Source organism: Nicotiana tabacum, chromosome 2, assembly GCF_000715075.1.
Source record: "Nicotiana tabacum cultivar K326 chromosome 2, ASM71507v2, whole genome shotgun sequence".
In the NCBI taxonomy this organism is placed as follows: Eukaryota; Viridiplantae; Streptophyta; class Magnoliopsida; order Solanales; family Solanaceae; genus Nicotiana; species Nicotiana tabacum.
This window is the reverse complement of record NC_134081.1, coordinates 60,298,319-60,314,140: the sequence shown is the minus strand read 5'-3', so window position 1 is coordinate 60,314,140 and position 15,822 is coordinate 60,298,319. Positions and strand designations below refer to the sequence as shown.

The 15,822-nt window shown below is 35.6% G+C and overlaps 1 protein-coding gene across 1 annotated transcript; it reads left to right on the top strand.

Moving 5' to 3' along the window:
- Positions 1-7,039: 7,039 nt before the first annotated feature.
- On the top strand, positions 7,040-15,107 carry LOC107818614 (mitochondrial import receptor subunit TOM40-1). Its single transcript, XM_016644655.2, has 11 exons — positions 7,040-7,361; positions 7,981-8,062; positions 8,179-8,278; positions 8,364-8,459; positions 8,574-8,624; positions 8,810-8,875; positions 11,468-11,569; positions 13,179-13,247; positions 13,460-13,543; positions 14,251-14,346; positions 14,647-15,107. Exons 1-11 carry the CDS (start codon positions 7,226-7,228, stop codon positions 14,701-14,703), a joined length of 939 nt encoding a protein of 312 aa, XP_016500141.1. The 5' UTR covers positions 7,040-7,225; the 3' UTR covers positions 14,704-15,107.
- Positions 15,108-15,822: the final 715 nt, after the last annotated feature.

The following is a 15,822-nucleotide window of genomic DNA, read 5'->3' as shown; positions in this document are numbered from 1 at the left end:
TATTGTAGACATGAACACATTTTCGCCTAATTAATGATAATATGTATTATCTCTATTCATGGATGAGTTTGGGTATAATAAAATCTAACAGGCTTGCTCGGTCGGGTTCACTCGGTTGAGCGCCGGTTGCGCTCCTCGGTTTTGGGGCGTGGCAGTTCCCCTAAGGAAAAAGAAAATGACTCAAAGAGTCGGCAAAGCATGAGCCAAAAAGAGAAAATGGAGTGCTTAAGGAATGATGAACCCGTTCTATTTCAACATTTCCTACCTTAGTCCAAAAGCCTTCATTACATGCCGAAAAAGCCCTACGTGATTTCAAGCTGAGTGAGCTTACATTAGTGGTGATTTATATGAGGGGGCAAGCATATGGTACTTAAAGTCGTACTTGTGACATTCTTTTGAGAGTGATGAGCGAACTTTTCACAAATCATTGAATTGAGTACTACATTCTTAAGTGAGATGAGCTAACAAAGAGTATAAGAGGAGGAGTTTGGGATCCGCAGTGACCTACATGAAAGTGCAAACTTCCTTGATGAGTAAAGTCAACTCTTTATGCTCAAGTATCACATTAGAGCTATTTGTTCTTTAACCTTCAAAATATTGCCTTGTTGATGATTCATGAGTATGTGGGTAATTGTTGGTCCCAATTGATGTGTGTTTGATTCACCTTAGCTTAGCTGGAATAGCTCCTTTCTTGTGGAGGTGAGAATTACCTTATTTGCTTGAAGACAAGCAAAAGCTTAAGTTTGGGGGAGTTGATAAGTGGAGATTTTGACTACTTATTTGCACCTTTTGACTTTCGTTTTAGTTCAAAAATGCTTAAAGGTATTCCCGAAAACTGATGAAATATACTTACTTGAAGGAGTATTGGAAAATGAGCCAAAGTGATGAAATTCAACTCAAGAAGGAGTGATATTGAACAAGGACAAAAATCAAGCAAAAAGGCTAAAATGCAGACCGCAAAATTTTGTGTGCGGCCACAGAACAAGAAGAAAATTCAACAGAGCTTCAGTGTAAAGTGCGGACCGCACAATAATTGTGCGGACGCAGAAGTCAAAGTTCAGAGAGTGTCAAATTCAAGTCCAGCAAGAACTGCAAATCGCACTATAATTGTACGGCCGCATAAATCAAATGTGCGGCCGCACCCAGAATTATGCGGACCGTAGAACTCAAGAGATATGGCCGCATAATCCACTCATGTAAAGAGCTGAAGAAAAGTGAGGACCGCACATAGAATTGTACAGCCGCAGAACCTCCTAAAGGATAATTTTATCCAAAAATTCTAGCTTTGTATAAATAGACTACTTTCACGAAATTAAGTTAAGTTTTTGAATATCTGAAAGTTGGTAGCCGTTTTTCTTTACTATTTTAGGAAACTTTATCATAGCTTGTCAATTTTACATTGGATTTTCATTTATTTATTATTAAATATGAGTTTAATCATCTTTTCTTCTTTATTTTCTTCATCACCCACTATGAGTAGCTAAATTTCTAGTTAGGGTTGTGACCCAACCCTAGTGTGTGTACCTAATAGGTGTTTGATTTAGCGTTTGTTTATGGTTGGGTGTGTAATATTTAGCCTAGTTCTTGCTATAATTGTAGAATTAATGGTTGCAAATATTGATTCAAGCCCTGACTTAGTCTCTACTTGAGAAAGAGAGACTTAATCTAGGAAAACTTGGCTAACAAGAAATTGGGATGAACTCAAGAAATTGATAGTCCCAATTAAAAGGTTGAATCTAGAGATAGTAAAATCCGGCTTGAGCATCTATCAACTGTTTTATGCATTACCCATTTGGACTTGAGAAAGCCAAATTGAGCAAAATCACTCTATTACCAAGAGGTATTGAGTGGGTAATTGTGTGTTGATTGCTATAATACACCCCGACTAATAAAACCCGCTCTAAAGCCCTCAACCCGTTAGGCAAACACTTAGGTGGAAGTCACATCCCTATATCTTTTACAAACTTGAAAAACAACACCAAAAATATTATTCTCTAGCTTTATATTTACAAACCGTAGCATAATTTAGAAGTAGAATCAAAACACAGTTTGTGGAAGTGCATCTTAGACACTTTACGTGCTTAGTCCGAATATATACCTATTCGATCCCGACTCCTAGTTGAGTATTATTATTGCAACTGATCGTTCCAGAACCCCAAACTGAGGTGTGATTTGGGCGAGATCAGTTGACTTTATTGATAATGGGGTCGGATTTCGATTCTAAAAGTTGGAATAGGTTCATCATGCCATTTATGACTTATGTGCAAAATTTGAAGTCAATCGTAGTTGTTTTGGTATGAATCTGCATTAGTTTTGGAGTTCGGAAGTTCATAAGTTCATTAGGCTTGAATCGATGCGCGATTCGTGGTTCTATTATTGTTTGATGTGATTTGATGCTTCGAGCGTGTTCGTATGATATTTTTGGACTTATTGGTATATTTAGTTAAGGTCCTGGGGGCCTCGGGTGTAATTCGGACCATGTTCGGTGCATTTCGGAACTTTAAGGATTGTTGAAGCTACTGGTTTTCTACAGGTCTGGTTTCTTTCTATGCGTTCGCGAAGGTTTTCCCGCGTTCGCGTAGAGTCTTCAGGGGTTGCTGGAAATTTACCCTTCGCGTTCGCGAAGAAGGCCACGTGTTCGAAAAGGTTCAGTGGGTTTGTGCACTGCGATCGCGGACAGGGAGCCGCGTTCGCGAAGAAGAGAGGCAAGCTAGGGACCTCACGCATTCACGAATAAGGCTTCGTGTTCGTGAAGCTTGGGATCGTTTGGCCATCGCGTTCGCGAGTGGGTTCTCGCGTTCGCGGAAGAGGAGTTTTGGCAGCATCTTAATTTGTGCTTCGCGAACGTGAGGCACTTTCCTCGTTCACGAAGAAGAAATCACTGGGCAGCAGAATATAATTTCAAACCAAGGGTTCTATCTCATATTTCATATTTTGGATCTAGAGAGCTCGGTGTGAGGCGATTGTTTGAGGGTTCTTCAAGGAGATTGCTGGGGCGAGTGATCCTAACCCGGATTGGACTATATTTCATGAATCTATCGCCATTTTTATCATTTAATTAAAGATTTGAGTTTGAAATTTGGGAAAAAATGGTAAAAACTTCATAGACTAAAATTTTGAGTTTTGAAAGGCGATTTGAGGTCGAATTTTAGTAATTCTTTTATGGTTGGACTCATTATCGATTAGGTGTTCGAATTTTGTAATTTTGATCGGGTTCCGAGGCGCATGCACGGGTTGACTTTTTATTTCTTTGCAAAGATCGTAACTTTATTATTCAAATTAGCTTCTTGTAGTTTATATTTATGATATGAAGTTATTTTGGTTATATTCTAGCCGTTCGGAGTTGGATAATCGAGGGAAAAGCCTACTAGTGGATTGAGTTAGTGTGTTTTGAGGTAAGTGTCTTGCCTAACTTTGCATGGGGGAATTATTCCTTAGGATTGATGTTGTATGTGATAACTTTGATGTGTGAAAGTCGTGTACGCAAGGTGACGAGTGTGTGCACGGGCTAAATGTGAAAATTACGAGTTTTAGCTATGTAGATTCATTTCATGCCTTAATTGAGTTATCTTAACATGTTATAGTCATCATTTCTAGTCTATTTTCATGTGTTCTACTTGTCTTATCTCTTACTTGCTAATTGCTCTGCATGTTTAGTTGAAGTTCTTGTTTCCTTTATTTCGTATTCATTATTTAACCGTAGAAATCTTTATTTGAAGTTATTATTCTTGGAATATCTTATTGTTGAAATTGATATTGAGTTATAAAGATAGTGATTCGCATTGAGGCAAAGTGTTAAGTTGTGAAATACTATTCTTGCTGAGTTATTCCCTACCGATTATTATTGTTGAGACTCTTGTATACTTTGTGGTTGAGCCATGGACTCTTTATTGTGAAAATACTATTATCATTGTTTTCTGTGAAAAGTTGTGATGTTGGGCACTTGAGGTGCGATTTGTGATACGTTGTGATATTGATACACATGCGGTGGTATAAGGTTTTGGGGTTGAAACGCATGCGGTGAGATAAGGTGGGCTTGATACGTGTGGCTAGTAGAGGAACTACTAGAAGCCATGCGATGTGATAAGGTGGGCTAAAACGCGGGATGCTATTTCGAAAAAAATAATTTTAAAAACTAAATGCAAGGCTCCCGCGGTAATATAAGGAAAAATTGTGAATTATTCTTGTGATTTGAGACTACTAGGCGGTCCCTCGGTAGTGACTCTTGTTAGTATTTCTCTATTGCTGCACTTGTCTTTGGTTATTTTGTTTCCTTAGCATATCATTCCTTGCTTTTCTCCGTGTTGCATTAGTTGTTTTATTTCCGTGTAGCTGACCTTGATATGTTATTTGTTGTTTCAATTTCACTACCATTATTTCTATACTGCCATACACTTGTACATTTTTTCTTATTTATTTCAGTAGAGCCTTGACCTGACCTCGTCACTACTCTACTAAGGTTAGGCTTGGCACATACTGGTACCGTTGTGGTGTACTCATACTACGCTTCTGCACATCTTCAGTTTCAGAGATTTCAAGGTATACCTGCCGCTCGGAGTCCCCCTCTACCTGGATTATTTTATTTCCTTATTCTTATTTAGACACTGATGTATAGAGATATTCAGTATCACTTCATAGAGCTTGCGACTTGTATTTAGCCGGGTTTTGGGATATTGTATATATACTGAGTTGTGGAGATTTTTTTTATATTAGTTGTTGAGTATGGAGGATTTAATTATTATTTTCTTTATTTCCGCATGTTGTTAGACTTACCTAGTCTTAGAGACTAGGAGCCGTCATGATATCCTACGAAGGGAAATTTGGATCGTGACAAGATGACTAAAGTAAGTTATGGAGATGGGTAGAGGGGTTAGGGTTGCACAAATATTTATAAATGGTGCTTTTGGAGTACATAATAATATTAGGAATAACATGGTAAAATTGTTGATCAAGCTAAAAGTTCTTATAAGCGAAAATTTCATAAACTAGAGTTGGCCAACTTATGATTTTTTTTTGTTTTAGGCCAGGCTTCTTTTTGGCCAAAAGTAGTTTTTTGCTGCCAAAAGTACTTTTCTTCCTTATAGATAAGGTGCTTAGCCAAGCTTTTAGAAGTAAAAAGTGTTTTTGAATAGAAGCGGAAGTAGTTTTTGAGAAGTAGAAACAATAGCTTATTCCCAAAGAAACTTTTTAAAAAAGAGTTTTTGATAAAAATACACTTTTTAGAAATATTTTTAAAAGCTTGCCAAATACTAATTCCTGTTCAAAAGTGATTTTCAACAAAAATACTTTTTTAAAATGTACTTTTGAGAAAAACACTTTTTAAAATAAGCTAATTTTTGAAGCTTACCAAACATGCTATTATCTTGACTTATAAGTACTTAATTTACTAGTGTTAGGGTACGCACTTTGTGCGTGTACCTATATCAATAGGTATGTAATTTTAAAAAATTACGTAAATATTATTAAATAATATATTTGAGTTATTGAATAAAAATTTAAAAAATAATTTATTTATTTATTGCATTCGGGATTTGTGCCTTTACAATGATATAGAAAATAGAGATATTTTTCTAAACTCCTTCTTACTCGAATAACATCTTTTTCTCTACATCGATGTTTTTGCATAATATTTAAAAATTATATTTAATTATTAGAAAAATAGTTAATTAAGTACATACATCTTAATTTAATAGTAAGAATATATAATATGCCCTCATTAGAATTATAAGTTCAAACATATTTCATATATAAATTGGCGTAAATAAATATAAGCAAAAGACAGTGTAATATTGTTATTTCTCCCAAACAATATTTATGTTTAAGACAATGTAATACTGTTATTTCTCCAAATAATATAAGTAAAAGATAATAGATCTTTGTGGTCCGGCTCTTATCCGGACCCCGCACATATGGGGAGTTTAATACACCGAGCTTCCTTTAATATTTATATTAAATTCCTAAATATTAGGACTTCCTACATAATTCAACACAAGAAAGATTTTATAACCAATTTAGTTGATTTCAAAGTGCTATATATTACGATAATAACTAAATTACGATTTTGTCTAATGTGAAGTTTAATTTTAAATGGTAAAAAAAGCGAACGATATTTTATTAAGGGTCTCGTGCTTTTAATATATATAGATAGATATGTAAGTTATTATGTATGATAGAAATTAATCAATTTAGTAGTGTACTTGATTAATCTTCTTTTTGTTTTAGCGTTTTAATTTAAAATTCCACAAAATGATACAGAGATTAGACGTGGTAAAAAGTTAGTATTGTTTTTCCTTTTGAAACACAAGTCTTTAGTGTATTAAAATCACGTCTTCCTATTGCAAATAAAATTGTAATACAATCTAATAAAGAAAAATTAGCAAATAAAATTCTAGTTGATTTTAAAATTCTAACTTTAGAAAAATTAGCTTAAATAGTAATTGAATGTTTATTCCTAAATATTAGAAAGGTAACTTAAATTACAATTTTATCTAGTATAAAGTCAAAATTTTAAGGGTAAAAAAGGCGAAAGACATTCACTCAGGGTCTTCGTGCTTTTAATATAGTATAGATAAATATGGATAAGTACTTTTCGTGTTTGCCAAATATGTAAATAATCAAAAAGTACTTATAAGCGGGTTTGTACTAGAGACTTGAGTTTAGCCTGCTTGGCAAAACTTCTAAAATCAGTTTATTTTGAGAAGTATTTTTTTTAAAAGTATTTTTTTTTAAAAAGTACTTTTGGTGAGAAGTAATTTGTGTTTGGTTAATTAATTTAAAAAATAATTATAAGTAATAATTAATGTTTGACCAAACTTTTAAAAGTAATTTTAAGTGTATTTTTATCAAAAATACTTTTTAAAAAATACTTTTGAGGAGAAGCTATTTTTTTGCTTTTCCAAAACTACTTCATTTTTTTCTTCTAAAAGTTTTGAGAAATTAAAAAAACAATTACTTTACGCAAACGCCTATGAGTAGCCTCTAAGAAATTATAGAACCGTCACAGGCATAAAACGGGCCGGGTTTTATCCGAGCCGAAGTTTGGGGTTTCTTGGTAGTTGGGCGAAGGAAAGGGTTTTACACTCTTCACTCTCTGAGCTCTCTTCCCTCCACGTAGCCGCATTCAAGAAGAAGGAAATCACCTCCTCCTTCTTCTCCTTTGTTATATTTATTTTCATTCAAGTCTTACGCAGTTGGATCTAGACACAGATCCTTAGAATAATCTGCAATGGCCACTCTCGTTCCTCCTACAACCACTGTTCCTCCAGCTTGTTCTAAACCGGCGGCTGTCGAACCGGAGAAAGTTGATTATTCGAACTTGCCTTGCCCTATTCCCTATGAAGAAATTCACCGCGAAGCTCTCAGTTAGTTTCACTCTACACTTCATGTTTATCATTGTGTTTATTTTACTTCTTTTTTTCTCTATATAAGTATTGTATGGAGTGGAATGCAACTAAAACACATGTTTGTTAAAAGACTAAAACTGCTTCATAAGCGTCTTTTAGAGTAGGATTTCATGGCCATTTAGTTTTAAAGCCTAGCTGCTGCAGAAGTTGTTGGGTGAATGTAAAATATGAATTTATTCGAAACTATCCATAAAAAAAATATTTTGGTTACATATAATGTTTACTATTGACCACTGCAATGTTGCCTACATAAATAGAAAAAACTTTGAGTAGCCTTTCTAAAGGTTTGTTAGTGCTACTAAATCTGGCACTATCATTGCTTCAGGAATAAAATCTTAACCAGCTTTTTGAAATCATTATCAAGTTAAATGGGGCTGTATATTGGCAGTTTTAGCATCTCTCCCTTCTATATCTATATTTCAGGCTTAGGTTGATCCATCCTTTCAATTCTGCCGCTTATTGATATGCTTCTTTTCCTAATAAAGTCTTATCATTGGGCTTCTCTTACAATTCTTTCATTTATGTGTTATATGTTTGGAAAGGGGAGCATTAATTAAGACATGTCTTTTGTTGGCAGTGTCTTTAAAGCCAGAACTTTTTGAAGGATTGCGCTTTGATTTCACCAAAGGACTTAATCAGAGATTTTCACTCAGTCACAGGTTAGATTTGGTCTTTCTAAAAAAACACACATCACACTTATTGGTATGCTTTCTGTTTTCCTGGAGGGGATGTATGTTTTCTTGATGATGAGTTAAATTTGGTTCCTACTTGTCAGTGTACTTATGGGCCCCACAGAACTTCCTTCTCAGTCTACAGAGACGATCAAAATTCCAACAGCTCACTATGAGTTTGGTGCTAACTTTATAGATCCGAAGGTGTGTACTCAATAGTGTCCCTCTTCAAGTGTCTGAACTTTGAATCATGAGGATCTAATCATGGAGCAATTACTGTTTGATACAGCTGATGCTTTTCGGCAGAGTATTGACAGATGGAAGGGTTAATGCTAGAGTGAAGTGTGATTTATCTGAGAATCTTACCTTGAAGGCGAATGGTCAGGTAAATATTCGCGTTCAGATTTAGTCATGCGCTCTTTGATGATGTCAATGGAGTGGTTGATGTAAATTCTATCACAAGGTCAAGAAAAATAACTCTCAGTTTTGTTCTTACCAGTTGACCGGTGAGCCACACATGTCGCATGGCATGGTTAATTTCGACTACAAGGTAATTGTCTTTCTGTTTCTGTATAATCATTCAAGGATGTACTAGTACGATACTAACATAATTGATGCTTACTGTTGGGATGCATGATATATTGCTGCCTTCTTTTGGTCAAGTGGTAACATGAACACAACGCACTAAAGGTGGTGTTACTAAGTAGTATGTGCTTGTCTTCTGTTCTTATACAGGGAAAAGATCACAGGTCCCAATTTCAACTTGGAAATGGTGCATTATTTGGAGCCAGCTACATCCAGGTGAAAGATCTAAACTTTGTTATCCGTCACTTGACAAGGCAAACGAGATTAACTTGAAACAAATGTAGTGTTTAAATCATGAAAGGCTGAAATGCTTCAAAATTTGAATGGCCTTCTCTTTGCCCATTCATCGTAAGAAACAGTCTAAAGGCTTCAGACATTTCACTACTTGCACGAAGTATCTTGAGTTTTGAAGCGACTCAATTTTGGTTATCCTAGTATATTTTCATGCTCAAGACTATAAAGCTAAGTAACTTAATCACTTAGGATTGTGTCTCAGGGCTACAGTAATGGAAAGAAAAAGGTACATAAAATTGCTAGGACTAAAATGTAGAGTGAAGTGGAAAATGAAACAAGAGTAACAATCAGAACTTGTATAAAGTCAGATGACATAACTTTATAAAAAAAAGTAAAAAATAAAAAATGAAGTCCGATGACATAAGTGGGCATGGTGCTAATAGGAGGAAAAACTAGGGACTGATGTGGCTTCATTAACACTACATTGATTCCCAGTGGAAAAGGAAACTGAAATATTCACTCATTGATATAGAAAACTAAAATGTGTTCCTCAAACCATGATCTCCGAAGTAGTAAGAATGTCAAATTGGCATTGCCTATTACCTTCACTTCCCTTTACCACCAAAATATTACCTATTAAAAACTATGCCATTGGATCTACTACATCTTCTTTGCTGTCAACCTTTTGAGTTCATAAAGATTTCCCGATCCTAGTTTAGCAAAATATGGGCACACTCCCCAGGGAACACAACATGATAAGCCAATTTTCACCAAACAGAAGCACATGTACTTAAGTTAGGCAGTGCGTGTTTGGGTAAATAGAAGTTCTGGGATCTGTCCGGAAAGTGTTGGTTGGCGCGCCTGGTGGTTTTATGTGGGAGGTAGTAAAGAGGTTGGTGATTGCTCACCGAGCTTGAGCAGTTGTGGGTGTTATTTGTTGGAGAGGCCACAATTGGCAGTGAGATTTAAAAGGGGAGGTAATTTGAGGATAGGTGTTTACCTCTCCTTCACAACTAAAATTTTTCTTGTCAAAAACTATGCCCATTTGAACTGTGGCATCTTTTCAAGACTCAACTTTATGAGCTCCAATTCCCAGTTAAAGAAAACCTGCATATCTTCGCCGATCTAAAGATCCATTCTTGTGCAACTACATGGCAAGCCTATTTCCACCAGCATAAGTACATGTTCTTAAGTTAGGCAGTCAGTGGTGGTAAATAAAAGTGCGTTTAGGGTTTACTTGAAAAGTGTGTGGTTGGTGGCTGGCAATTCCAGATGTGCAGTAGTCACGAGGGTCGAGGTGCAGCAATGATTTGCTCGACGAACTTGAATAGGTGTGACTTCATAGAATTAGGAGGTTTTATATTTGGAGAGGCTACCCTTTGGTGGTTAACCATTAAAGGGGAGGTAACTTGGTGTAGGTGGTTGACTAATTGTCTTGAAGCACGAGGTCTAGTATATTGGTGAGAGGAAAATATTTCAAAGGGACATGTTGAACTGAATTGTACCAGTCTCCACTGGGGGTTATTACTCATTTTTGTACATGATGTATAATTCCAATTATTTCTTCAATTTAGAAAACTAAAGAGAATAAGGCACCTTTTGTGGGAGGGGGAGATAAGAGTACATTTTGGAAGAAGATATGGAACTCAGAGGACCGAAGAAGGTTGCCTTATTTACATGATGCAGAACGAAGAATTACATCATGAAGGTTGACGACCTTAAAAAAAGAATCAAATTGTAGTAAGTTGATGCAGGACGTGCAAAGAGTACAGGAAAGAGAGGCTGATCATCTACTTCTGCAATTACTTCTGCATTGCAGAGTCACCTCAGAGTTTGGGCCTTGGTTTACTTGGCATTATTTGACTGTAGTTGAGGCGTTGTAGCACAAATGAATCTGACATGTCTTCTCTGACAATTTGGAAATAGAGGAATTGAAGAATCTTCAGGGAGAGAAAAGGAACCTAGGGAGCATAAACTATAAAGAGTTAGTTTTTGTTTCTTTTAAGATGTAAAGTAAACTAGTACTATCTTGCATAGATAATTGGGTTAACTTGGTGAAAGATCATGGTTAATTCGTGGAGGGATGTTGAAAATTCTTTTGGCATTGTCTCAGTGCATTATTAATGAAGTTATCCTGATCTAAAGAAGAAAATGAAAGCCCAGAATGAAGTAAAGATGTTTACAGATGGCCTGATTTTCTTGTGAGAAATGGAAATTCTATCAAAATTATGTGGTTTTACTTTGATCAATAAAGTGTTTCTGAAATCAAGTTAAGGTATTAGTGGACTACAATTTGGTTCTATTCTTGCCAGTTATTTTTTGGGAACTTAGCGTTACACACCAATCAGATGGAAGGATTTGATATTGCACCCTTAAACTTAGTAGAATTTGAAAAAATAAAAACCTTTATGTAAGTAGGATGTCATTCTGTGTTTTTTGGTTGTGCTTTGTGATGCCTTTTGGTCATCCTTGGGCACATGTCATCTTCATCGTGTTCCTCTCATGCTTGTGTAGATCAAAATCTATGCTTGTTGGAAATACATTTGGTAACTAAGCCTTGATATATCTTTGCAGAGTGTCACTCCACATTTGTCTCTGGGTGGGGAAGTATTCTGGGCTGGTCAGCACCGGAAATCTGGCATTGGTTATGCTGCTCGCTATAATACTGATAAGATGGTATTTACTTGTTAGGATACATTAATGCATAGTGTTCAATCTTTATCATCGCCGTGAATCATTTTTTTTGCTGCTTTGGGTTTGTTTTCTTTTTTCCTTTTTGTTATGTCTGTATGTTTTTTAAAGGTCTTATTATATTGTTAGAATTCTTGATATTGGTAATACATATTAGCAGCTAAATTTAATTGAGGATAACATATTTTTCTATTTTGAAATGCACTAGCAACTTGAGTTGATTGACCTGCCTCTTCATTTTCTTACTGCACTTCTCTTCCAGAAGAAAAGAACGTGTTTCTTCATGCTTACGGCATTTTATCTTAAAATCATGGTTTGATTACTGGAATGTTGCTTAACAGTTGAAGATCTCTGTTTAATACGTTGTTTGTAGTGAATTAGTTGTTGCTACATCCTGGCCCATAATATCGACCAAAAACTTTCATTTTTCAAGTGCAGCGCTACATATAGCCACTTTTCTTTGTTCTGGGGTTTTTCGTCCATTTAAGTTAAGAGGACCTGACAGTCTGTGGACATCCAGGTGTGAGGTTTTTGATAGCAAATGAAATTTAGAATCTATTTGATATTCAATTCGATTGATAGCTTCTTCAAAGGATATATGAATTGGAAGATTTGGCAAAAAGAAGCACAAGAATGTAGATGGCATTCTGATAAGAAGTAGAAATTTCTATGACTTAACTGCAGTTAGATGATATTTTAGAGGAATAATGAATCCAGTTCTTCCTTTTTGTGTTATTCTGTTAGTTCTTTCCTTTATATTACTCCTAGTGTTATTTTCATTAAGAGTTCTGTTTTGGTTAGAAATGCATAGATTCAGTTGATAGCTCATTGCATGAAGTTCAATCTAGTTTCGTTCCTCTTGTTGCAGCTTTAAACCTTCATTTTTTCTTTTGGGTGTTTGTCCCGTTTCCAGTACTTTTTCTAATTATTCACTAGTATTATCAATTTATTCCTTTGCTAGTTTTAAGGAATTGCTTTCCATGGTTTAATTCAATATTTTCTTTGAGGGTTCTTCTTACATATTGTTTTTTCTCCCATTTATCTTTCCTGTCTGCATACTAGTTGGTCATGCATACAAGATTAAGACACTCTCCCTCCCCCCCCCCCCCCCCAAAAAAAAAAAAAAGTTAAGCATAAAGACACTTCAATCTATACCATTAGAAATAAGTCCTTTTTTAATAAAACTTTCAGAATTCTTTCTTTATCGGGTTATAATGATTTTGTGATTCTTTCTCTCGTGTTACTACTGTTTATCTTAAAATTTATAAGGATGAGTGTTAGTTTTATCCTTCCTTTGTATCAAAAGACTGTTAAACTCCATATAACGCTTCTATAAAAATACTTTAAGTCAGATAGGAAATGTTGTGGCCATAATTCTTTTCTCTGTAGTAAGAACAGCTGTGGAATAAATCAAACTGAGTCCAATTTTTAGCATCTTTAAGAGTTGACACCATCTGCAGCGAAAAGAGAACTCTTCCATGGTGCTTTCTTTTGCTGATTATTGCCAACATGACATAAATCTGTAATTTGTGCGTTTGTACTTGCTCAGGTAAATTCAGTTTTTCTTATAATTCATCTGTTGGTTTGTCTTCAGGTTGCCACTGGGCAAGTTGCTAGCACCGGTATGGTCGCACTGAGCTATGTTCAGAAAGTTTCTGAAAAGGTTTTGAACAGTCACCATTAAGTCACCCTCTTCTTGAGATGATGGTAACCTATATTACTCGGATCCTTCAAAAATGCTGTTGAGTGTGTGTCGGATCCTTCAAAAGTTATTCATTTTTGGAGTACCCGGCCACGGGTGCAGCGACATTTGTGGAGGATCCTAGTAACATAGATGGTAACTGAGTTTTGCTTAATGTCTTTTCTTCCAATCAGGTCTCTCTTGCATCAGACTTTATGTACAACTACATGTCCAGAGATGTCACGGCAAGTTTTGGTTATGATTACATCCTCCGGCAGGTAATTCTTTGGACATACTTTTCAGATAATGTTGACTGGTGTTAATCACGCCAGTGTTATCTTACACCAACCAGTGCATTTCAGGCAGCATTCCTTTTGTTATCTTGAAGATCTTGCACTTCATAAGTTTTTTTTTTTTTAAACTCGAATAAGAGCTACAGTTTGCAAGTTTGATTGAGGCAATTTGTGCCGACTCCAACAGACCATTTCTTGCATTTAGGTTTGATGTCTTTGTGTTAGGACAATATTTTTGTTCTCATCCATTTTAAGTAAAGATTTTGAATTTTCCTAACACTTTATTAAAAAAATAGTAAAGACGATTGACTTTGATGTGTTTTCCGTCTATTGACAAGTATTACTGGCTGCTATTTTTTTTTTGGGGCTTGTGGGTGGGGGGGTATTTTTTTGATTCTCTTTTAGGAATTTCATGATCAACTTAGTAAACACATATGAAAGCTTATGATATGTATTTGTTTTTTCCTGATTGGTTACTAGTTAATCTTTCTTTATGCGATTATGCATCATTTTGTAGTTATCGTGTAATTCTTGTTTCTATGGAATTTATCATACTTGCAAAGGACTTAATCTTGGATCACAACACAACAATTTGAGCGAGACATAGTAGGCTTTGTTATCCCGATGACTACTTATCATTGCTCATCAGGAGTTTCACATTTATCAAAATAACAATATTGTATGCTTTGCAGTGTCGTCTTAGAGGTAAAATTGATTCAAATGGCTGCGTTGCTGCTTTCCTGGAAGAGCGCTTGAACATGGGTCTTAATTTCATTCTTTCAGCTGAGGTTGGTGCTGTGGATTTATCCCATTGTATTTCTGTGTTCTTCCCCACCTTGTAGTTCTGTCTTTGTGTTCTCCCCCACACCTTCCGCACAGCCGCCCCCCCTTAGTCTCTTGTGCTGGGTTGAGTCGAGTCTCTTTCTATCTCAATGATAACAAATACCAGACTATTTTGATTTTGATACGATTTATGCTTTTGCTTTCAAGTTTCACCCATTTTTTCCTTATTGCTTTTGGAAGTGATCTAATGCAGTTGGTCTGTACCATTCTACTTTATATTCTAAACGTGTGGTTAATTGTCACAGGTTGACCATAAAAAGAAAGACTACAAGTTTGGTTTCGGGCTTACAGTGGGAGAATAGGAAGGGTGGGTTTGGAGATTTAGTTTTTAGAAGTTGATCACAAGGTTGGAACTCAAAGCATCTTTACTCAGTATTCTTTTTCTACGCGATAAGGATCAAAGCATCAGTTTTGTAATTTTATTGAGCGACATTGTTGGTGCAATCAACTGCTGCAGCCATCGATCATTACTTGATTTTGTAGTTTGGGATGTTTATATGCCCAGTTTGTAGTTGTAGAGTTCACTTTTATTCAGAATGAGATAGCCCATTTGGCTACTCCACCATTTGAAGATGGGTAATAATTCTAAAGCTTGAATAGCACATTTGACTGCTGGACCACAAATAGTCCTACTCGGGAAAACCTTTTGTTCTGTACCGGATTTGTCGTTAAATTAAAATTATTGTTCCTTTTTCATCAGAAAAAACGTGATTTATTTATTGCCTAAAAAGTGAGAGGAAGTGAATGATGGATAGCCCTCACTTTGTTGGTGAGCTATTTTGATCCCCTTTTGCTCTTTACCCTTTCTCCGTCTCCTTTTAAACTTGTAGATTTTGGATGCATCTATTTGAAATGGTTCAGAAAAAGCCACTCCCAAAAGTGTTGGTTTAGTTCTGTTTCCAAAAGTCAAAGCAAATTAATCTGACCGATTTCCTGTGAAAACCTATCAACTTGACCCTTGAAATATATCCAAGTTTTAAAATGAAATTCAACTGCGATGTTGTCATGGGGGGGACAAATAGAACTAGTCTTTTAATTAGTTTTGGGCTGTCAATTGTATGGGCTTATTTTGTGGCTATCAGGTGATATAAGTTTGACCCTAGTGGCTACAAATGAACTTTACTCTTTAATTAACACCCTTTTTTGGTTGGGCTTGATTTGGTTTGGGTATTTCCATTAGTAATAAAATATTGAAATACTAATTGAAACTTTAAACTAATTGAAAATTAATTTCGGGAAAAAGTAATATTTTTTTTATGGCCAAACGGGCTCTAATAAAGATAGCAGCCCCGGAAATGACAAACCCTTTTGCGGAGAAAAGTAGGGCTTTCTTTTTTAGATTAATAAATGAAAGTACAGTAGCATAGGGGAAAAGTTTACTTCATGTCAGGTTCTAATTCGAAATAAATGCTAACTTGGTC

Bases quoted from the DNA above. Each gene is read 5' to 3' on its own strand.
- LOC107818614 (XM_016644655.2), top strand. From the start codon at position 7,226: ATGGCCACTCTCGTTCCTCCTACAACCACTGTTCCTCCAGCTTGTTCT. The intron at 8,460-8,573 runs GTAAATATTCGC...TGTTCTTACCAG, and splicing joins CCTTGAAGGCGAATGGTCAG to TTGACCGGTGAGCCACACAT. The intron at 11,570-13,178 runs GTATTTACTTGT...GTTTGTCTTCAG, and splicing joins GCTATAATACTGATAAGATG to GTTGCCACTGGGCAAGTTGC.